Source organism: Phaethon aethereus (genome assembly GCF_964289735.1).
Source record: "Phaethon aethereus genome assembly, chromosome: 1".
Taxonomy (NCBI): Eukaryota; Metazoa; Chordata; class Aves; order Phaethontiformes; family Phaethontidae; genus Phaethon; species Phaethon aethereus.
The window spans coordinates 191,215,255-191,240,014 of record NC_138575.1 but is presented as its reverse complement, the minus strand read 5'-3'; the positions used below and the strand labels follow the sequence as shown (position 1 = coordinate 191,240,014).

Here is a 24,760-nt window from a genome sequence, read left to right as displayed (position 1 = left end):
TCTCATGCTCCCAGCAGAAGGGAGGTGAAGAAAGTGTTTTGGGAAGCTTTGTACAGTCGGGCCTTGGGTTTGAGGGTCACAGGTGAGGTCTGGGGCTTCCCCTGGGACTCCTCACTAGGGGAAAACTCCTGGTGGCATCTCCATACACATATTTGAAAGACTGCCTGTCCTGGCATCTTGCAGCTCCGTGACATATGCTCCCGCGTAGGACAACAGCAGGTTGGGACACTTGCCAATGAAGTCCTTGGCCTCAAACACCACATGGTGCAGTGCATTGCCCCATCACCAAGGACCTGCCACCTTCTAAAGAGGCCAGAAGTCTACCTCAAGATGCAACAGCTTTCCTCCAGATCTGCAGGGATCACCATGGTTATCAATGTGGCTTCTGGAGGACATCTCCAGCTTTCTAGCACTGCCACCTCTGCCAGAAAGTGTCTTTTCCATCAGCTGGATGAAGAGGTTGGAGCAAACTCCCACAAGAGATGTGTCCTAGCCTAGACGTCACCTTCTACCTAAACTCAGAGTTTAAAGCCTCTTTAGGTATAATGTCAAAAGAAAATGCTGAGGGGAGGCTTAAATATACAAAAGGCAGCTGCAAAGCTGAAAGGAATGGATTGGTCTCCGTGCCCACTGGGAATAAGACGAGAAATGAGCAAATTGCAATGAGCAAAGGAGTCCAGGAGGGATGCTAGAAAATCTACAGGTAGGGAGAGAGTCACTAGAGAAACGCACAACCTTTATCTTCCACCCTGTTTGAGGACAAGTCAGTGAAGTCCCATGGGAGGGAGCGGGGGAGTGACCAGCAGACCTGGGCCTGACCATGCCTTCTGGTACCCTCTTGCCTGGTGGGTACCAGAAGTTGCGTTTTCCTGGGGCGATGGGAGGTGAGGCCAGTGACTCCTCCAGTCTGGCACCAGACTGTATGAGCTGGGCAGAGAACGTGCAGTTGTGGCCTGGTTGCTGGAGAACAATTTATTTCTGAGGGATCTCCAAAGTCTATCATCGATCTGTCACGCATATTATAGTCATGCCTTTGGCATTCCTGTACCCACAGAGCAATGCCCAAATTTTCTAAAATGGTTTGACGTGCTCAGGGGAACACCACTTTGCAGGCTGCAAACCACCTCTCAGGCAAGAGCTTTGCGTGCTCGCGGCAGAGCCGAGCCCCTTCTCCCCGCTACCTCCCAGCCACCCTGGTGGGAGAAATCCCAGTGCCGCGATGGAGAGCAGAGAGCTCTGTGCAGCCCCGTAGGAAGTGGGGGGATGTGGGACAGACATGTCTGGCCCGTAGCGCAGCAGTGTGGGTGCACAGCCACTTCGGAGGCTTGCAGGGTGTCTGGCTGGAGGCTTGACCACTCCAAACCTGCAGGGCACGCTGGATGGAGAGGTCCCCTTTTTTCGGCTCCTGCATTTCACCTCTGTCTTGCAAAAGGAGCTTGAATTTTTCCCCTCTTGCAGCAGGCAATTCACAGTGCTGCTCCGTTCCTGAGAACACACAATGCTGTGGCCCCAACTAGGTATAAATAAACCAAAATCCAGACAGGACATGACAAAACCAAACAGTCTGACGCCCTAAGTTTCTTGACTCTGCAGTTGATGACTTTAATGAGGCAGCCTCGTTTGGGTGTAGCTTTTGTTTTGCAGCTGAAACTTCCTGCACTGTTCCTGGTTTTTAGGGTTTAGAGGTTTGTTTTTCTTTTTTTGTTGTTGTTTTTAACATGTATTATTTACATTGCTACTTTATCTTTGGACACGCTCCAGCACATCAATGTCCTTCTTGTAGTGAGGGGCCCAAAACTGAACACAGGATTCAAGGTGCGGCCTCACCAGTGCCGAGTACAGGGGCACAATCACTTCCCTACTTCTGCTGGCCACACTATTCCTGATACAGGCCAGGATGCTGTTGGCCTTCTTGGCCACCTGGGCACACTGCCGGCTGAACATGAGCTTCATAACCTTGCCACAGTTCAGTTAAAAAGCAAATATTGCTCCTATGTCCAAGGCAAAACGGAGCATTACTGCAGAGCCGCTGATCACCAAGCGGTTTTTGTTCGTGCGAGTGGTTGTGGCCTGTTGAAAAAACCCGTGTTGCCACATCTAACTGTGGTTAGTCAGCACAGGCCAAAAAAAAAAAAAAAAATCTGAGGCCTAAGGGAGAATTTAAGAACAGTTCATCAACTCTGGGAGCTCCAGGGAGACAGTTTCTCACAGCAATTAGCAGACAAGACACTGACAGTGCCGGGCAGAGTTAAAGCATTCGAGCTTTGGAGGCGACCGTTGTTGGATTGGGTCGGAGCAGAGGTTTACACTTCTGGTCCAACCACAGAGAGGCAGGCAGGGGCACGGGCAGAGGGGGATGCGCTTTCCGGGTCCGGGTTGGCATCGCCTTTCACAGCGGTTGGCTAATTTATCTTTTTTTTTCTTTTTTTTTATATCTTTTTGCAGGAATTTTATACAAGCCGCATTGTGTGAAGTACGAGGTGGGGGGATGATGTGTTCCCAGCTGTGGAACGCCAGCCTTCACCTGGCATTTTTAACAATACCTGGACACCAAGCTCAGGGCTGCGACTCAAGCAAATGCATCATGAAAAAATCAATTATCAGAGAGCTTAGATGAAGGCCAGTTAATTAACCCTGTGAAGGCTGTAATGTCTTGAATTGTAGTTTGTCATTTGTCTTAGTCATAATTGCACGACTGGTTTTTAATACCATTTGGCAAGGGTATTCATTTATTTTAAGAGGTGGCGTCACATGTGGTTTTACTCCTTGTTTTTTCTTGGTGAGTTATATGTGGTGAATTTTTATAGGTGGTATTTCAGGGTTTCTTTAAGAGGAAGAAATTAATTTACAGCTGTTAGTTGTATTAAAGCAATAATTGAGACATTCCACTGCATTATACAGCCTGTCTCCTAACAAAAGGGTTTTGCAATCTTTTTTTTTTTCATGTTGTATTTGAAAACAAAGCTTTTCTTAATTTTTTAAAACTTCTTAATGACCTTTTTTCCCCCAGGCCTTTCCCAGGTCTCTGGTTGCTGCCCTAACACTCTTCTCCTGGTGTTACAGCCAGTCACAGCTCCCTCTTACGCACCCCGTGGTTGCCTGTTCCTTCTTTAAATAGTTTATTGGCAACCGTTCATGCCCTTGCCCTGCACCCCTGGGATTGTCTGGTTCCCCTCTGATCTCAGGACCTTCAGCAAGACCGTGGTGAAACGCATTAGAGAAGCCCCATCAGTAACTGTGGGGCAAATGCCATGTAGGTCCATCCAAAAACAAAGAAACAGTGGAAAGAGCAGAAATCAGCCAACGTGGAAGTAGAAACCATTTTGTGTCAAGGATTGGCTGAAATATGGAAGTTGTGGAAAAAACAGGGAAAAGGTGAATCGTCCTTCCTGTACTAGTGGAGAGAAGAGGAAAAGGTGACTCATCCTTCCTGTACTGGTTTTTAACATTGGTCATTTTTTTTTCCAGCTCACTGCTTTCCTTGTCAGAAATTAAAAAATAAAGCTGTGCTGGGTTCATAGTCATGAAAAGGTTTTGTTGAAGCTGCTTTAAAAACCAGTCCCACAGAAAGGTTAGTAAATCAGTGAGTAATTAGCTGTGTCCTTTCATAAACAGTGTGGTAGATGACCAAAGTGTCTTGGTGTCCTCGAAAGAGGCAGCAGGACCCAGAGGCAGCTCCTGCTGCAGTGATCCCTGCAAAGCAGAGAAGGGATGGGAGGTCCTAGGGCTGGAGGAGCTGATGGCCCTGGACAAGGACGCTGCTCTGACAGCTCCAAGCAAGGGCAGATACTTACCAGTATGGCTTTTCTCGGTGGAGTGGTGACTGGGAAGATTGTTGGGCTGTTGAACCTCCACCCTTGGCGATATTCAAAACGGCTGCACCAGGCCTCGAGTAACCTGATTTAAGCAGGGTAATCAGACCAGATGTCCCTTCCAAACCTTGCAATCCTATGAGTCGGTCACTCTTGCTCACATTTAGCTCATAACCACCAGATTAAATATGATGGAAAAACAGACCATATTAACAACTAAACACTGACCAGGTCAGTAAAAGAAAGCTGATGAAATTGTAGGAAGCTACTAGCAAAGTCTGGAGGTGGGATGCAAGTTGTAACAAAGGTGGTGGGGGAAAAAAAAGCAGTGAAACTATTCCCAAGCAATACTTTTCCTTTATAAAGAGAGCCAAATAAATACTTGTTGCTGAAAAAAACACCAAAAAGGAAATAAAAGAGAACCAGCCTGCTGTTCCAAACATCTCCTTTTGGCTTTGAGACAGCCAATGTCAGGGATAGCAAGTGGATCGACTTAGCATCCAGAAAAGCTGCTTTATCAGCTCAAGGAATCTTGAGCAACCAGAGTGGGCTCTGAGGCCAATAGCCCAACGGATACTTCAAATTTGTGAGGAAACTTGAACAAGAAAGTGTCTGAAGTATTCTTCTTTTGCCTGCTACTAAGAGAGAAGCTGTGTTAATTTAGAAATCAGCACAGAGGCTGTGACACCTGTCACACACCCAGGAAGATGGAAAAGGTAAGTTCGAGAGTGCCCTCCTGGCTGGAGTCTGTAACTGGAGATGTTTAAGGGATTAACACCCGTCCATGTGGCAGCGGCTCTCCTGCAGAATTACCAAGAAAAAGAGGCAACAAACTTCCCTCCCTAGGCCTGGCTTCTTCCCGCAAACCTCCACACTGCTCCCTTTGAACTGGGCAGGAGTTTTGACATTGAAGCATTTAAGTGCTACTGGGTGACTGTCCTGTGAGCATTTGATTAGAGCAGTGCAGGGCTCATCAGGTTGACTTACTTAAAGTTTTAACACTCTTTCCAATGCAGGAGAAAAGAGAAAATAATTAGAAGTAAACTCTGTGTTGCTGTTTCAAATATTATGACCCAGCATTGTTTTGACAGTCTCTAACAATGGCTGAGTAATGTGACCGAGCGTCTAGAAAAGCCTTATTCCAGAAAATAAGGATGGTAAATCACATGATGCCCCATGAGATGTGGAATTTTGCCAAATTACCATTTCAGGGGAAGTGGGAGCACTTTCAGTAACCAGGATGTTGCTTCATCAGTTTCAGGCATTCAGGGTTCCCACTGCCAAGATCAACCCCTTCTTCCCCACCTCCTAACTCTGTATTTTAATTCTTAATTGGTGATATCTACCAAAGGCTGGTGATTACCTCTATTTGCTGCCAGAGGAGCCTATTTTTTCTCTTTAAAGGGCTTAAAAACACTCATGGGGAAATGGGAAGACTTCAGTGCCTTTTCAACCACCAGCAGACAATCCTGTAGAGTCAAACGCACACATCAAGAGCCAAATAAGAGTAAAACATCATCAGGACAACCCTTCAGTCTGTGTTGAGTTTAAACTATTGCTGATCCCCCACCCTAATGTACAATACTCAGCTTTGCCCCACATGAGATGCAAGGACGAAACACCAGCGAACCAAAAGAGAATTTTTTTGGCATGGCGATACGACACAGAGCTTTTTTTGTTGTGCCTCTAGGACTGGTGTTCAGAACAGCTGGATGGGCCCCTGAGAAGATGCGGCTTTTTCATGCACTGGCAACCAGGTCAAATAGATGACCCGAGTTCGTTCATCTCTGTCTAGATACTAGCACATGTACTGTCTCACAAAAACTGCTTGGTCTACCTCTGACAGTCAAATACCCAACACGTGCATTGGAGAATTGTGTGTTAGAAGCAAAAGACGACCACCTACAACAAGCCCAAGGCAGATAACATGCTTATGTTAACTGCAAAGAGTTAAAGACGTGATTTTGTCCTCATTACCACACACACAGCTTTGTCAAATAATTCATTATATGATTCAGTGCTGTTTAAATATACTTATAACCAAGATCACTTAGGCCATATCAACACTGGAGTACTATTTTATAGCATAGAATAGTTCTTATATGTTAACACAGATACAAAATGTGACTTTCTCCACTGGGAAGGATTTCTGTATTGAGACCTTCCTATAAATGTCATACTCTGTTTCTTCGACTGTTTAAGCCTTGTTTTCCAGCTGCTGCATTCTATGAAATGAGGCTAATAACAGCACCAGTAATGGCTGGATGACTAATTCCTTAACAACTGTAAAATGCTCTGGTATGAACAGAAGATGATTTCACCGTGTATTTCTCCTTGGTGTTTCTAGGTTGAATAAGTTCTTCCTTGAAAGCAGCTGCCTTCTGCTGTCTGAAAATTTTGTGTCCTTTCTCTCCCCTTCCCTCACCACTTTCATTCATTTCATAATAAAGTAGGGACTACTATGACATTTCTTAATTTTAACCCCAAATAACAGAATTTTGGGTGCATGGAGCCCTCAGGCACACATTTTATAGGTCTTTCCAGTGGTAGGTTCAGCAGGATCAGACAAAGACCATCACTGCAACAAGGGACCTGACCCCACTGTGAGCTGCCAGGGACATTTCAACTGCTCCAGACACAGCTGAGTGTGAAGAGCCCTTTGGTTACCAACCTGCCTGTGCCCATAGGTGTCCATAGGTGCCCATGGTTACCAATCATTGCCCATAGAGTGGTTTCATCCAGTTTCAAAAAGTCTGAGAGATGGGTCTTTGTCTTGGCTGTTCAGGCCATCATGAGGATATTTAGAGGTTGACTGGCCATGCAGATGTGTTTCCAAGCATCTAGAAGTCAGATTTGATCTCTTTATATTGAAATATAATCCAAGGAAAATGAGGTACTGCTTTCATATAATCAGTATTTGATAAAAATAACAAATGGAAAAGAAAGACCCAAAACAAGAAATGCAGAAATTAATATATACCCATCCTTGAACTGCATTATGCCATCCCATCCTGACTCGTGTCCATGGCTTGAAGATTATACCCATGTACCCATAGATGCTGCATTAAATCCAATTAGGTGTCATCTGTTTGAAGTCCTGCGGTTATGCTGCTCCAGTTCAGCCATTCCCTTTTAGCAGCTGCTGCTTTTCCAGCTGATACAAAGTGTGATTTGAGCTGAGTGAGAAGTGGCATGGGGCATGTTCAAACACCTGCCCCGTGGGGATCACCACATCAGGATAGCTGCATCGGCACCAGGAGCCGCAGAAAGAAAATAACCCCCTCTGTCCCTTGTGTGCATCTCTGGTATAATTTCTATTGCTCTGGAAAAAAGCATCACTGCTGAAGCACTGGACACACACACAATGGATGAGCAGAGCCAGGCAACTTCAGGACAAGCTGTGGCCGGCGATGAGAGTCCAAGAGATGGAGCCAAAAATGCTCCACGGTGGGAGTTTTGCTCAGAGGTCTTCCTGGCGGGCTTTGGTGGCGAGTGGCTGGGTGTTTTTCGGTGTGGCATGTGCCAACTGCAGATCTGCTCATTTCAGGGAGCACCTGGAGGCTGGGATCCTCTGCGGCAAACCTGTGGGCAGCGATGAATGGGAAGGATCCATCTGAAGTTCAGGTTTGCCCCAGGGCTTGCCTCCTCTCCGCCAGCCCTGGGAGGGGCTGCTCTTGGGACAGGGAGCTCTGTTCCAGACCCCGCAGCAGCTCTCCCAGGACAGCCAGGGCTTCCTGCAGGCCCTGTCCAGTGTGGGCGCTGCACCCCCGGAGCACCCAGCGCCGTCCCACCAGCCGCCCCTGCCGCAGCCTCTCCCCCAGCTCAGCGGGAGCCAGCGCTCCTGGCACCTCCTGCTTGTTGGCCAGGAGAAGGACAGGGACGCCAGCCATGCTGGGGTGGCTCAGCGCTTCCTCCAGCGCTGCTGCTGCTTCAGGCAGCCGGGCCGTGTCTGCGCTGTCGAGCACGAAGATGAGAGTGTTGGTGTCCTCCAGGTAGTCAGGCCAGCTTGCCCGCAGGCTGCCTTGTCCACCAACGTCCCAGAGGGTGAAGGATACATGACAGGGCGTTTGCAGAGACTCCACGTTGAAGCCCACCGTTGGGCAGGTCTCCACAGCCTGGCCGCTCTTCAGTTTGTACAGAAGGGTGGATTTGCCAGCGAAGTCGAGCCCCAGCATGACAACTTGAGCATCTCTTTTGCGCTGGCCTTTGGAGAGCAGCTTCCCCATCAAGACGCAGTTGCAACCGTGGCAAAAAAACTGCAGCCAAAAAAAGAAAGCAAGAGTATTTCCTCAATAATGTTGGTTAATAACAGAGTGCTCAGTTTGCCTCTCCAAGAGAGCACCTTAGGTTTGCTGAAGAAAGACACAGGCAGCTTGCTTTTGCCTCTCTTTGTAGCTAAAATGAGGTGAGAGCTATTATTTATGAGATGTGGAACAGAGCCAGGGAACACCGTTGGAAACAGCGGTTTCTATACCCCAGCTCAGCTGCCGCTAACTTCCATTTTCATTTGCGACCTGAAGTGATCAGTGCAAAAGACAGCCAACATTTTGCAGGAAGAGGTGGGGAGATGGCGGAACAAGTTTCCGCCTCATCGCATAGAGAAATAAATTAGCTTTTGTTCATTGGCTTCTCTAGGGGAAAACCACCCCCGGCAGGACAGGACAAGGAGGAACCCGGGTTTCAGACCAGAGTTACTCTGGGAATCGGCTGAATCACAGCTCAAGGGTGTGGATTTAAACATGAACAACAAGACTGCTGACAATTTTTCTGCCAGTCTTACAGTAGAAAGTACAAAACCAATCTCTGCAGCATCAGCTTTCACTACCTGTTGCGCAGATGGTAACGACAACGATTTAAAAAAATGCACATAAGCATGTTTTTTTAATGTCTCATTGAAATATGACCAGTGAAAACACCTTCCCTGGGGTGAAAATCTATAAAATTCTTTACATCAAGGTATTTACTACATTTTACCTTTTGTAAGTGGAGAAAAGTCAGTCCTCTGTGGCTGAGTGGGTAAAAAAGTCCTTTAAAAGAAGGGAAAAATGTTTAACAAGACAGCACCATTTGAACTTTACACGCCAGGGGCAAAAATGTGCTGCTGAAACAGCTCCCAGAGTCGCTTGTGCAAGAGCGGCTGATGGCAGCCAGGCAGAGGCCCAGCAAAGCCGGTATTTACCTTCTTTATCGGTTGGGTTTTGCTCCTTAAAAGGCAGCTCAGAGGCAGGCAGAACTGAAAGCTGCTGTTAATCTCACATTGCAGCGTTAACGCAGAGCCACTCTCCAGCCACCTTTATTCAAGGATGAAGAAGGAAATGTGATTCATCTGCACTTCCCCAGGACTGCGGAGGACTTCCACATGTCTGTGGGAGACGCAGTTTCCCCAGCGATGATCTCTGCATGACGCCTCCATGCTGCAAGCCACCATTGCTGGGGATGAAGTTTAGCCCATGGAAGGGACTATCTGGTCAGTGACCAGGTCACCCGTGGCCAAAGAGAAACGTATTTCTTACCCTGGGGGCAAGCTATGTCAGTTTACCATCTTTTAAAGAAAGGAAGATGAATGAGAAACAAAACAAAACAAGGAGTCCAGCCCAGATGGGCTGCACAGGGTTGCAAGGGGTCCTACAGACCATGTTTGCAAGATATTTCTGTGATCTGTGTCTCTCCCATAGTTAATGCACAGAGCTGGTTGGCACCAAGAGTCTCCACGAGCTTTGTGCAGCTTGTGGATATGTAAGATGTGTTGCTATGGTCAGGCTTTAGGTTAATTTAAAAGCTAATGCTTATTTACAGCAGTTGTTGCAGAGGATCTAAGAATATAAATGCACCACGACGCATGTGATAAATCATGCAGTATAAGTTCATGTGTGATCTTTTCTGAAACCAGTCTATAAATGGAAAAAGGGCAGGAAGCTCTCTAGATGGGAATAAAAAACGAGAACTATGATGTGCAGCGGATCCCAATCCTTCAGGGAACTGTTTGCACACACTGCACTGCACGCTGCTGCCCAACAGTTACCCATTTGTCTGAGTTCTTCATTTTAAAAAATGAGTTAAATTGTCGTCTGGCTCCTTAATCTGCTTGCTCTACATTTTGGGAAAACCTTCCTCCCCATGTTGCATTGTACTGCAAGATTAATGTAGCTGGTAATTTTTTGACATACCAGTGGGTTGAGTGAATGGTCTTTTGATCTTTTTATGTTTCTCCTGCCTTTGCTACTGCTTGTCTTCTCTGAGACTTGATAGGTGGCAGTGGTAAACATCTGTTCATGGCACTGTAATCTCTTTTAAGAAAACTAAAATACAGATACAGGAAGCAAGGGTGGAGATTCTATCATCCGATGAATAATTGAAAGATGATGTCTTTATTGCATCACAATCTAACATGCTACAGAAGTAGGCTGTTTCTGAAAAAAAAAAAAAAAAAGAAGAAATAAAGCCAGAATAAAGAATGCAACTAGGGTATAGTTTTATTGAAGATTGCTTTCAGGTTTTCTATGGCACAGAATAGAGTAATTCATGGGCAAATAGAGGCAACTCTATATTCTTTTTTTTTTTACATTCTCATACCCTATGTATTCAACTGCAGCCTATTTTCTTTCTTCTTGCCAATTATCCCAAATATGGGGTGAAAACTGTGCCTACAGAGTCTGTTCCATCCACAGCTATGCTATAAAAGCATAGTATTTCCAATAAATAATACATAGGAGCAATTGCAAGTCTGTTAAAGAAAGAATGAAAGAAAAGAAAGTAAAAGCAGACGAGATGAGCTGAGTGAGTCTATTGCTGGAGCAGAAAGGCCATACGCTAAATAATTCAGAAACTGTGTTCAAAGACAAGGACAACCCCTACCCCAGCTATGTCTTACGTGGGCAGAACAAATGTTCTTGCCTTGTGTTTCATGTCTCTGAATTCACAGGAGCAAAGCCAGTGGTTGTTAATTCCATTTGTAATTTCATAGAATTTCAGTCAATTTATTTGTTTACTGTTTTTTAAGCTTGCACTTCCCCATTTCCTAGATATTTATCACAAAGAGCAATAATCAGGACTAGTACTATAGGAAAGAATCCCCCCTCCTCCCCATGCCCTAAATATTCCAGTAACTGGAATTTTATCCTGATCACCATATTCACTGTCAAAGCACTTTGCCCTCACTCCATGGGGTGCAAACAGGAGGAAGAAAGAGACTTTAAACTGCAAGAAGTTTATACTGGGTATAAGGAAGACATTTTTCACGGTAAGTGTGGTGAGACACTGGCACAGGTTGCCCAGAGAAGTTGTGGACACCCCATTTTGGAAGTGTTCAAAGTCAGGTTGGATGGAACTTTGAGCAACTTGATCTAGTGAAAGATGCCCCTGCCCATGGCAGGGGGGTTAGACTAGATGATCTTTAAAGGTCTCTTCCAACCCAAACCACTTTACAGTCCTGTGATTCTATGACATGAGATGTAGGCTTTGGAGAACAAGCCAAGAGTTGATAGTTCCCTAGGAAGACCACTTCATCTCAGGGTTAGACCATGACACTCTTAGCATGGCTGTCAAGGTAGTCTTCATGGCTGTGATGCCGTATACCAAAACAGGATGAACTCTGAAGTAGGTAGGTCTAATTTTAACCAATTCACTGGAAATCAGTGTTAATTATGTAGCAAAGATGTGGCTGAGTCCATCAGAAACAGTTCTTGAGAAGGCAGTGCCCCTTATTACACACCCCTAAATCAAGGCAGAAACTTCCAGGAAAACTGTGTACTGATGCTTCCTTTTTATTAGCACAACAGACTTCCCACTAATGGCCTTACAGGCACTGCGCAGCTGCTGCTCCGTCTCTTCCGTTAGACATGCAGTGACCTTTGCATCAAAGAGGTAATTAGAGGCATGTGAAAGCTTAGCTCCCCTTGCCACTGAAACCAAAGGATTGTCTTCACTAAAACTATAAATGGTTTTTCATCATAAACAGTTTTTCATGTAAAACTGAATTTCTTTGTAGATAATATGATAATACCCAAATAATATTCACAATATTATTGTAGATAATATGATAATACCCAAATAATATTCACAATTATCCATGCGAGTATCAAGGCACTGAGGGGCCTCATAGGCCCTAACCAGCTTTCCTGGGGGTGTCCCCGCAGGGTCCCTAGGCACCGTCGCCAGTAGTGATGCTGTGGAGCTCAGGAAACAAGTGCTTTACCCTCAGCACACCCCTCCGACTGGCACAGCCTAGAGGGCATGTCCCTGCCCAGTGGTGGAAAGTGCTGCGGTGGGGTTTTGGTCCAACCCATGTCACCTCTTTGGAAGGCAGCTCTGGGGGACACAACCCTAAGCCTGGAATAACAGTAGATCTGGTCCTTACTGTGAGTGTTTGTCCTAATGGCATCTGCTTGGAGTGACAAGTAGATCTCAGTCCAGCAAAGGCAAAGCGTGCCTCCCCCTCCAGACTTGCTTGTGTCTGAGGAAAGCAACCAAAGCCACCTTTCACCCAGCCTTGCCCATATTTCCTGCAGTATCTCCTCACTATATCATACATGGAGGGCATGTTCAGACTAGCAGCTGGTGAGAAAGCCCACTGGGAGCTGAAGGAGGCCCTGGACACAAGTGGATGTGTTGACCTGGAGAGCTCACCTGTCTACCTGCTGGCAGGCACCTTGAAGGGGACTTCTTCCAAGTTTGGGCTGTGCAAGCTCCTTGTGGATCTGCAGAGGACCACTGGATTTGACCTACCCAGGACCCCAAGCTAAAGCCACGGTAAAGCCAAATGTGATGGTTCGGGCTTAGAGAAGTTTGGCCTTTTTCTTTTCTGCATCCTGATCCATGCCTCTTGTTCTGCCACAGATTTCTGGTGTGCCCCCAGGAAACTCACCCAGTGCTCTCCTGCTAATGGACTAATCCTGGTTCACTTGGTATGTGTCCTGGAAGCTGCCTGTCCCATCAGTGTCAATGAGTAGCTGTGAGAGCTGGCAGCTGAAGGCAAGCTAATTCCTCCAGAGATGAAGTTCCAGAGGCTTGAAAGCTGGCTTAGCGTACTCTGAAAGCTACACCATACAGGCTTTGATGTGCCTTAGAAAAGCCTGCCTGTGGTGATGTCTCTTGCCAACATATGATTGGTCGAAGTTGTTGACCAACTCCCAAAAGTTCAGAGTGAAAAGATTCACATAACAAAACGCACAGCAGATGTTAAGCACCTGCCATTCAGCTGCCCATCAAGCACTCTGAGAGAGATGCTGGTACCTCCTGGTAGAGTTGGAAATCGGACATTGTTCTCTCAGCCCAGGTCATCTCGTAGTCTCTGTTTTGCCCCTGTTCTTGGGACAAACTTTTGATGAAGGAAAATGCTTCTAGGCCACTAGGACACAAACATGCCCACAGGTATGAGGTCCTGCTTCCTGGTCAACACAGTTGGATACCATGAAAGGGGCTGGATGTTTGTTTGCTTTCCATTTTAGAGCACCCTGCTGTCAGTGAGACAGACAAACTGCAAAGAAAAAATATAGCTTGTATGCGTATCAGTTGTCCAAAGGTGTTTTGCCAGGAGCACTGAACTGGCCATGGTTAAAGTCTCAGGAGAAAAGCTTACTTCTGAGCTTTGCCTTGCAGAACAACTACACAAGTTTTACCCCATGTCACAGGTTTGGATTTGAAAACTACAGGATGGGAAAACACAGTCAAATACCTTCGCTACATGTGGCTATGGCCTCCAGCAGCCTCCTGCTTGTGATGAGTTCAGTGGCATGACAGAAGCTCAGCTCCTTCTGTTGTTGGGCTCAGTGTTCACACCAGGTTGAATGGACACAATGAGCTGGTCCTCATACCTGGAAATGTCAAGAGTGCCCAGGACACATCCAAACAGAGTCTCCATTTGAACTTCCATGAGCGATGTTCTTCTCATTGTGACTGACCAGCACTGCCTGAAACAGTGTCAGCAATGACATGGCATTGATTTGTCTTCAGCCCTCCTGAAAAGACATGGTATATGCTCCAGGGTATCTGGGGAAAGGTTTGATGCTATTTTTGGTGTTGTTTAGCAAACATTGCCCTGTTGTTCAATTTCTGTATGCCTCAGATAGCTGGAACAGAAAGTTGTTGAGAAGATGTCAGGGCCCCAAGAGCCTCAGCCCAACCCCTTTCTCAGGAGGGTGCCTGATGCCCAGGGCTGGGGCTGTCACTGCATGCCCCCCAGCCTGTCTCCTCTCTGGCTGGGGACAGTGGGACAGGTCCTGGCTGTCAGACCCTGCCATGATGCCTCTTTGGGAGCCCTCATTGCACCCTGACAGTGAGGTAGATGTGGAGAAATATGGCACAGAGCAAAGACTTCTCCTTCATGTTCTCATCCCTCAGCTGGCAGGTGTTGCAACAGCTGATGAGGAAAGGAAAAGTACTTACCGTGCTTTGGTTTCTGTTTGAACTACTACATCTTCTGTATACGACTGTAAAATATTTTTCATAAATATTGTTACTCCAATCTCTGAATTTACAATTTCCAGAGCTGTTTAGAATTTTACCAGGGTGGAGGTCTTCTCTGTAGACTCATTTATTCAAGCGCTACCCAAATTGTTTTGGTTTTTCCCAGGTAAATTGGCAATGTTCTGTACTCTTCTGTGTATACCACTGGAACTCTCACTCCAGGCCCTTCTTCTTATGTCTTAAATTCACAGATATTTTCCTCCTTGACTCCTAACATCTCAGAATTCAATTCAGAACTGAGCTGCTTAGGCTTCCTTACCTACCCTAACACCATCACTCTCTTTTCTGCAACTATCTGTTACCTCTTCCTCTCACAGCTGGCCTCTATCCCAGTTTAAGTCAGTCATACATTTGTCTATGCTAGATACTGCATACATGCTGTTTTCACCTTAGAAACTAGTTAAAATATAGCTCGGACTATCTTGAAATCGGCAGTAAAATTACAGCTTCGAGGTATGCAGACAAAGCTCAGCTCTCCAGATTAGTCCAGAGGAAATTCTGCTTTACAATGTACAAATCCAGTTCCCCTTAAGGGGCCTGTCCTTCATTTCAGTTCCACAGGAAGAAACGTGATTAAAACGACAATGTAAGCATGGACCTGAAAATGCGCTTTGTACAGCTTGCAAAGTCCCAGAGGACTAGCGGAGTGTCAGTCTCGGTGCTCCTCAGATTTAGGGTTTTTGGGTGCAAGGTTTTGTTTGATCATTGGGTTTTAGTTTTCATCTTAGCTTACATGTTTAGGACATTTTATAACAATAAAGGAAATGTAATGAAAAGGTACCAGAAATTATCAACAAGAATGAAAGCTACAAACTGTTCTTTACTACCTTTTTCTCTGGTAAAACCGATGAAAGCAAAGAAAACCTGTGAAAATTCAGAAATTGCATTTTATCTGTCTAGCCACGGAGTGTCACTGTTCTCCCACACGTTTCTCAATGGAGAGCCTATCTCCAGAGGAATCAAATGGCTCCTGCCAAACCGCAAATGTCAGAGCTCCTACTTTGATTAGAGGGGACGACTTCCTTCTGTAGAGCCCTCAGGCCTTTGGCACCCTTTTGCAGCAGGATCACTTTGAAACAGGTTTTGCTGAACAACAGCTGTACGTATATTTTATGTATCTGTTTTTTTTCACATCCATAGAAAGCCAATGGTGAGGACTGCAGAACACATTTGGAATAAGATGCTGGTTATGTGCAGGTGACATTTAGCTCCAGATTGTTTTTATATCAGATTTAGCTGGCATTGTATTCTAGTACTCTGCACTCTGAATGAAAACATTTAACTGACTGATGGAAAAAACAACGCTGAATGAGGAGGAAAATGCTTCAAAGAATTTTCTTCTTTTAATATCCTTTAACAGGTCACTGACAGTTGCCATCATGACTCTTCACTATGGTCACTTATAGAGCTGCAGATACAGGACAGACCTTTTAATCTACAACTGACAAGTTTATAAATTCTCCTAAACTTAGATTCGTCTGACTGTCCACACCTTTGTAATCTCCAGTTTCGACAATGTATACCTAAGAATGAAACTGCTGATTCAGGTTACATTAGAGCTCGGGGTGTAATCCCATGCCATGCTATTGTCCATTTCAAATCTCAGATAATCACTGTTTGGTTACTTGAGAAAAGCACTTCATGGTCACCTGCTATGGATGTCAAAAGAGATGTAAGATGAGACTCTCAGTGTAAGAGAGAGGGATTGGCATCTGAGCTAACCCAGCAAAGTCGTCAACAAGTTACACGTTATCTATATACTGTCTTAAGCAATAATTCATTTTATTCTACACAACTTGTCTCTGAATATCATTGCTTTGCCTGGTTGACCTATGTAATGCTTTCATAACATTTGCAGTCTGTCATAACTTTTCCAGGATGGATAGAAGGTTTCATATCCCTTTTCCTTCTAGAAGAAAAATAATAGGGGAAGGTTGCTTTTTGTTATTGCTTTTACAAAAACAGGAACTGAAACTAGATATTCGTGAGATTATAAAATTACTTCTGCTCCATACAGAGGACTTTTTTAGTGGTTTCAGCTTATTGTAAAGCTCAAACAGTATGAAGTGCCTGCAACTACTGTTTCAGGACTTGCTGTACATCGTAAAAACTAATTTGTGATCACTAACAAGTAACAAGAAACTTAAACCCACATGAATAAAAAACTTGGGGGCTTATGTTCCAGTACTTTTTAAAACAACTGAGTTTCTGTATAACTAAGCAAGTCTTTTCTACAGTACAAAAAAGGATCAAGGTTCTGTTTACACAGCCCCACCTTTGCACCATTTCCTAGCAGTGTCAGGAAAGGCAGTTGTTCTTGACAGATGATTCCTCTGCGGAGCCACGAACACCAGCAGAAAATAAGTGTTGTGTATGCTCCCTTTCCGGCTCTTTTAGGGCTTCCCACGGAGGCTCTGATGACACTTTTCCACATACCTTCTCATTTATGCCTTCTCTTTTTGTTGCTCTGGAATATGCACAATCTATTCAGCAGTGCCCTCCTGATGCCAGCTAGTCACTCAACAGGGCAGTAAGCAGAAACTTGGCAGGGAAAAATCTCTTTTTACCCTGGACCTACTGCTGTGCTTTCCCCACCACATATTCCAGGCCAGAATTTCTTTAGCATCACTGACTCCCTCTCAGAGCAACCCATCCACATTTGATTCCCTGGGTACTGAAATTGATTTTTCTTTTGTTTTCCCTTTTTAAAATTATAATTTCTTCTTTAAACATCTTTCTCCTAAACTGACCACCCTCAAAGACAGATTGATACTTCTCGTGGGCTCTACCCTACTGCTTTAGATTTCAGATTGATCAGCTCCCCACTTACTGCAAACCCCAGCTGCCTTCTGACCCTTGCACACTGTCAGGAAAATAAGTAAATTTAGGAAAGGCAGAAGCCATTTCCTGGTGACAACTTTGTGTAACAAAAGAGCTCTCTTGGGAGAGCTGGTCTCTGATGTGCCCTTTCCCGGATCTTCCCCCACAGCTCTGCCTCCTACTTGATCTGCGGGTATAGACACAGAGCAAGCTGTAAAGAGACAGGATTATGTCAATGATAAGTTCTAACCGGTACTTACAAACTGCACAAAAACCTTTGAAAGGAGAGAAGCCTTTATGCGACTCTGTGAGAAGCCCGTTAACACTATCTCTAGGGACCAGCTGCTTTCAGACGTTACAGGCAATAGCCTGGCGTATAACCAGCACAGATCCTGCCACAGCCTGCCGGATTCTGCTTGACTGCAGCCAGGGCGGGAAGCTGGGGCTGGTCCCCAGCCGGGGCTGGTTGCAACCCCACCTCGTCTTCCCCTCGGCTTCACGCCAGTGAGGATGCGGGGACACAAAGGTGCTATCCGCCCCTGCCGCGACCACTCCGCGCGAAACCAGACCTCGCAGCTGCTCGCTGGGCCCGCTCGGCCACGGAGCCCCGCTCCGAGGCCTCACGGGAGCCCGCGGCGGGACGAGCCCCTAGGCCCATCCGAGGGCCCGGCTGGCCAGGAGTGGCTGTGCCGGAACAGGAGCCGCAGCTGAGGGGTTAGGAGGGCCCTGTGCGCTCTCGGGCAGGCCCGGGCACCAGGCGCCACGCGCTCCCAACACAGCCCAGGGCCGCCCCAGCGGCGTCCCCGCGTGTGAGGAGACACCGTGTGGGCGGAGGGAAAGTCACGTGGCGACGCTTACAGCGCCCAATGGGCGGCGAGGAAGGGGGGGGAAGAGCCACCTACCGTCGGTCACGTGGCGGCGCGCGCGAACGGTCAACCGGGAGGGCCCCCCCCCGCGAGCATTGGCGTCATGTGACGTGCTTGCCTCACCGCCCCCCCCGACCCCGCCTCTTCCCCGCCTCCTCCCCGGCCCGCTGCTGTCACGTGCGCGGTGCCGGCGCGCGTTGCACACCCTTTCGGCCCTTTGACGTGCGGCGCGCGCCGGCGGAGCAGGCGCCGGGCGCTCGTTTAACGGTCCCAACCGCCGTTAACGGCAGTGGCTCTGGAGAGGGTCGCTCGCGGCGCGAGGGCATCTTGGAGGCAGCGGGAGCGCCCAGCCCATCGGGGCGGAGGGGCCGCAGGGAGCCTGCCGGGGGATGATGTCGCAGGGGCCGGGTGAGAAGCGCTTGGCACCGTAGCGTGTGTGTGGCCGGGTCGGCGCTCCGCCGTCGCCGGGCTCGGTATCCCCTGCGTGGGGCTGCGGGCTCCTCCCGCCCCTGGCTTTTCCATTAGGGAGCTGTGAGGGCTTGCGGTTTGGCGGGGGTGGGGGCCGTCGGCGGTGGGGAGCGGCTGGGCGGAGGTGACCGCGGAGACCCTGGTGAGGGTCTGTAAGGCTGCTGCTGACCATCCGGAGGAGTAAAGGGTCCTTCTCACGTAAATGGGGCTTAGTTAGGGGTCCTCTTCCGAGTGACTTGGCGAAGGTTTCTGTTGGTCCGCCTGTGAATTTCTCCCACACGGCTCTTTGAAAGTCTCTCTTCCTGCTTGGCGTAGCTCACAGTGTGTTCTTACGGTTGTGGTTTTTTTTCCTGATTCCTGGTTTTTCAGTTAATCCTTCCTTTTGTTGTCTGCTTCCTGAAGGATGAGATCTAGCTTACTGGAAAAGCAGGGCTCTCAACAATACTTTTTTTCCCTCACTGGGCTTTACATAAATAATTAGCGTTTCTTCAGTTTTTAATACAGTCCTTCTGAATTAAATATTAAAGGGATATTTACTTTTTTTAAAGGAACTTTCAGAGTTCTACTTCAGACAGTTTAAGTGATCTCTTTTGGAAAGCACATTGTCATCTACTGACAGAAGGTAAAATGGTCTTTAGTCATTTAAACTAGGGGTGAGGTTATGAGAAAAAGATATTAAACATCATAAATGGAAATGTGTTTGGAGCACAAAGTTTTTTAGGAAATACAGTGTTTGGAAGATGTAATTCTTTAGAGCCTTAATATGAATGTTGTCTTTTGAATGCTTATCTCTGTATGCATCAGATTGAAATATAGGTATTGCTTTTGAAGATGTCTTGTCCAGAGTGCATAGCTTCAGTAAGTTGCAGTAATGGCTCAGCTTAAAAAAAAAAGAAAAAGAAGGCATACTGTGATTGTAATTTTGTTATGGTGAGCGGATGACTGTTATTCTACTAAGGAATTTTTCCTATGGCTAAAAGTCTTCTGTTCAATAGTATTCATGTACATGGTGTTTTTGCTTGCTTGTATCTCCTTCAGCTGGTTATTCTAAGCAAATAGGAGGTCTGGTTGTCAGTTCTTAGATCAGCAGGTTTTTCTTTCCCTGTATTGCTCATAGAAGGCATCCAAAAATAAGTCATGCAGAGGTTTGAATACACAGATTTTGTCATAGAACTCCTGCCATATGTAAGGTCTAAGGAAAGTAAGTTAAGGCACGTGATTTCAAGGAGTGCAATATCTTTTTAGTGGCAGGGAGAAAGCTGCAATAGAATCACTTAGTTCATGCATCTGATTAATGTCAATAGTATGTATTGTTTCCCTGTTCTTTTTCAGTACTATAATATGAGATAAAAAAAACCAAACAGAAACTGGAGAAAACATGGGGAACATTAGTGTTATGTGTAGGATTTGACTCTTTCTTGGTTGAGGTGTACATAAAATTAAAAAAAGGATCAAGTGTGCCAGCCGTTTCATGTTCTAAAGCCAGATATCCCAGCTTTTCTGTTCTCACTGCTGTTTATAATTCCCATAGACAATTAGGAGAAATGAAGGCCTGACACTGCAGTTTCTTTCTGTGCAGGAGTAAGTCTGCCCAGCTAGAATAAACTGCAGCATTGGAGCCTGAGGAAAGAGTGAAACAAACAAACATGCAATTGTGTTCAAATAGCCTTTACAAATAAGTGGATAATCTTTGAGGCATTAACTATAGTTTTTTGTTGCTATTACAATTGGTACTGTTTTCCCGGTAGGGTGTTGTGTTAGGCTATTGTCCTCTCCAGCATGGATTTGTATAGCTGTAAAACTTCATAGCTCTGTAAAACTTTACCTCAAATCATTTAACAAAACATTTTGTAAACACTGTCTTTTTTTTTTAAATGTATTTTTATTTAAGACAGGGATTCATGTTTGCCTGTATGCATCGCTGAGAATCAGCCTGCACACTATTCTTTAGAAAGCAGACTAGTGAGAAGTTGAATGCATAGGCAGCAGCTTAGCATAGAATTTTTGAAGGGCGTCTGTCTCTGAAAGCATGTGGCTTTTTTTGTGAGCAGATCTAGATTTTTTCCCCTGATAGTGACAGCTCTGACTTAAATTTCTTTTATCACACTATGTGGCCAGTTCAGTTTCCTTCTCTACAAGTCATCCTTTCTTGCTTATTTTTAGCATCCCTGAAATTCAAACAATCATCTTTGTTTCTGTTCCTGTTTGTATAGTGATATTGTTGGATAATTTCAAAGATGTCAAAGCAGTTAGAAGAGGTATTCTTGACAGAAACTCCCTCTGCTGGTTAGTTCTACAGTAGAAATAAACCTATATGGTGTATAGTTGTTTATCACTGAATCGTGCAGCAGAAATGAAAAGACAGTTAAAAGCACTGACATGCAGTGTTTCTAAAAGCAACTATCTACCAAGTTTAAGCTTATGACTTTCATACTCATAAGACTTTTAATTGCAATTAACTTAAAATCTAGATGTTGATACGTGACACATACTCCTTAGAACTGCTGCTGCCATGTTGCATTCAGAATCTAAACAATAGCTTGAGAGCTAATATATTGAGACAGCTTATTTGCATACAGATTAAAATAACTTCATTACTTTGGACTCCATCTTGTACATTTGCTACTATGTTGCACTTACAAACTTTCAGTTGAGGTGCAGTCCTTGCATAGTATGTAATACAGTTGGGTCCAGGCCTCTACATGATTATCAGGAGAAGTAAACAATAACCTTGGCTCTCTTATTGATGCAGTACAGGAAGGGTGAGTGAAGGACACTGTTTCTTTGTGCCACTGCTTGCAATGAAATGACTGAAGTCTCCTAGATCAGCCTTTCATTAGCAAGGATTTTTCCAGAAGAAACTCTGCACATGCCTTTCACCCCTGTGTTCAGACAAATGTTGTGCAAGGATGACGTTTGAGTGTGGTTAGTGTGAAAGTTCAGTCACAATATTGCAGAGTGACTACACTTTTGGAAAGTGTGCAGTATGTCTTAGAGGGTGCTAAAATTAATTGGGTATCTGTTTTGATAACACTGAGTTACTTTACTGACATCTCCATTTATAGTACTGTATATAAATATTTATTCCTCAAATACTTTTTTCCCACTATAGACCTTTTTTCCCTTCCTGTGGCAACTTGAATTTTTATTGGGAAACTAGGAAAGTGGCTAGGGTTGTTAAGGAATCCATTTTTAGAGAAGAAGAAGGTGGTGCTTATGCCTAGGTTGGGCATTTATTTTCTGCGGAACATAGAAAAAAGTAGTTAAAACAGCTTTGTATGCACAGTTAAAGCTAAGAAACAGTAGTCCACATATAAACTCCGGAACTTTCAGGTTTGTATTTTATTTCACTCATTTAGATGTAAACATAAACAAAAATAGCTGCTGTTGCTAATGTAAAAATGTTGCAACTGAATGGTGATAAGTACTCCAGCAAATGGCAGCATCTAAGGCCAGTAGTTAATATTCGTAGAGGAGAGGAAAAGGTTGTGTGTTTCAGGAGAAACAGTACATATTATATAGAAGGCAAGAGGTGTTTTCTGTTTGGTTGGTTTTTGATTTAGGGATCTTTGTTAACCTTTATTGATTACGAAACCTGGAGAGACTTTAGGATTTATTAAGGAAACTAACCTGCCAGTGTCAGATTTGTCACTCAAAACCTTTTAGGGATGTATTGGGTTTGCGTGGCAAGGTTTTGGTAGCGGGTGAGGTGCAGGGGTGGCTTCTGTGAGAAGCTGCTAGAAGGTTCCCCTGTGTCTGACAGAGCCAATGCCAGCTGGCTACAAGATGGACCCATCGCTGGCCAAGGCCGAGCCCATCAGCGACGGTGGCAGCGCCTCTGGGAGAGCAGAATTAAGAAGAGGGAAAAAACCTGCACAATTGTGGCTGGAGAGAGGAGTGAGAACACGTGAGAGGAACAGCCCTGCAGACCCCCAGGCCGGTGCAGAAGGAGGGGCAGGAGGGGCTCCAGGCGCCGGAGCAGAGATTCCCCGGCAGCCCCTGGGGAAGCCCATGGTGAGGCCGGCTGTGCCCCTGCAGCCCATGGAGCTCCACGCTGGAGCAGACCACCTGCAGCCTGGGGAGGACTCCACGCTAGAGCAGGGGGATGCCCGAAGGAGGCTGTGACCCTGTGGGAAGCCCACGCTGGAACAGGCTCCTGGCAGGACCTGTGGCCCCATGGAGAGAGGAGCCCAGGCTGGAGCAGGGCTGCTGGCAGGACTTGTGACCCCGTGGGGGACCCACGCTGGAGCAGCCTGTTCCTGAAGGATGGCACCCCATGGGAGGGACCCAGGCTGGAGCAGTTTGTGAAGAACTGCAGCCTGTGGGAAGGACTCACGCTGGAGAAGGCCGTGGAGGACTGTCTCCCGTGGGAGGGACCCCACGCTGGAGCAGGGCAGAGTGTGAGGAGTCCTCCCCCTGAGATGGAAGGAGCGGCAGAGTCAAAATGTGATGAACTGACCATAACCCCCATTCCCCGTCCCCCTGCGCTGCTCGGGGGGAGGAGGTAGAGAAAATGGGGAGTGAAGTTGAGCCTGCGAGGAAGGGAGGGTTGGGGGGAAGGTGTTTTAGGATATGGTTTCATTTCTCATTACCCTACTCTGATTTTGATTGGTAATAAATTAAATTAATTTTCCCTAGTTGTGTCTGTTTTGTCCATGACGGTAATCACTGAATGATCTCTCCTTGCCCTTACCTCAGCCCATGAGCGTTTCGTTACATTTTCTCTCCCCTGTCCCACTGAGGAGGGGAGTGATAGAGCAGCTTTGGTGGGCATCTGACGTCCAGCCAGGGTCAACCCACCACAAGGGAAAACTCTTGAAATAACTTTGTAGTCATGTAGTAACACTGAAATTGGAAATGTACAGCATTGTTTTAGATAAAGCAGTGTTACACCTATCAAAAATTGTAAGGTTCTTCATCTGTGGATGGAGTTCATTGCTCATGTCTTCAGTCTGGAAAGTCTTGTGTGCTTGAAAATTTTTCTTTTATCTACTGCTATTAGGTTATCTGACAAGATACCCAGTTGAGCTTTGCGGTATGGGAAATGCAGTGTAACTCACATAGGTTTTGTCAAAGAGGAGTGGTTAACTAGTCATACAGTAGTGGAAAATAATCCCAGCAGATTAAAGACCTAGTGCAAAGATCAGAAGGGGAGAGAGAAAGTAGCTGTCTTTTAACATTTTAAATTGGTTACCTTTAGAGTAGAGCAGGTTCTCAGGAAGGCTGTAAAATTTGTTAATGTTAATTTACTATGACATTCTCCATCAAAATAACATTTTGCCTTCATGTCTTAAATTGACAGGATGTGTTGAAATGAACTTCAGTGAAAAAAATATTTTTTTTATATATACTGTTTGACATGTTTGTGCCTTGCCAATTGTATATTATTTGGAGCAAATTAAATAGGTGAAGTCAGAAGGGACAATTACTTGGTCTGCTCAAAAGAACAAGTCATCGCTGTCTCCTTTTAATTGATTGATAGTGTCATACATTAAAAGATTTGCTAAAGTGAGGTAACAAATCTTAGCAGCTAACTAGCCCGAGTTTGTAACTGCACTAGAAATTAAGAAGGCTTAAATGCATTCAAATCTGTTTAGCTGTGTAGAATGTGCTGTGGTCTTGGCATCAGGTAGGCTTTCAATGTGCCATATGGAGACTTCAGGTGTTTTCAAGACCTTCAAATGTGAAATGTAGGGTGAAGTCAGGCTCTTACTGAGACAGGTGCCTGTAGAGCAGAGCTGGGTTTGTTGGAGCAAAGTTATGAAATTTGATAAGGAGACAAGTCTGGATTTTGTTTGTGTTGGGTTTTTTTGGTACGCATACTTCCACTATGACCTCAGTGGTTCTCAAACTTCTTAAAAAAAATAATAATAAACTCCTTCCAAAAAACATCTACACTGAACAACCTGTATTTCAGTATTGACTGCTGGTCTTGAATAGCTTTTTGAAGCCATGTCTTTGTTGTCAGCAGAGTTTTGAGAACCAAGCATCAGAAGCAAAGAGGCTGTCTTATGTTCTCACTGTTGTCCATACCTCATGCCCAGGCATCATCAAGAAGCCTAATGTGAAAGCAACAAAGCAAAGAATAGTGGGGATGGGATAGGACTGGAGCAAACAAATGAAAAGGAAGGCACTAAATGGGATCTGGATAGATGCTGCTTTACTTACCTATTGAATAGTTCCTTAGCCTCCTTTTTTTTTTTTTTTAAAGGTTTGTTGTGATTTGTATTATGTCACTGACATTCTGTGGAATTCTCCACCTAGTGCTTTTCAGATTTCACAAAACTTGCCAATACCCTTGCGCATGGATCAGAGATTGTCAGTGGCAGA

General features: G+C 45.5%; 1 protein-coding gene across 1 annotated transcript; it reads right to left on the bottom strand.

Annotated features, from left to right (window-relative positions):
- Positions 1 to 7,432: 7,432 nt before the first annotated feature.
- Positions 7,433 to 8,038, bottom strand: ARL11 (ARF like GTPase 11; the record flags this gene model as incomplete). Its single annotated transcript, XM_081996932.1, has 1 exon — positions 7,433 to 8,038. One exon carries the CDS (start codon positions 8,036 to 8,038, stop codon positions 7,433 to 7,435), a length of 606 nt encoding a protein of 201 aa, XP_081853058.1.
- Between the last annotated feature and the right edge of the window lie 16,722 nt (positions 8,039 to 24,760).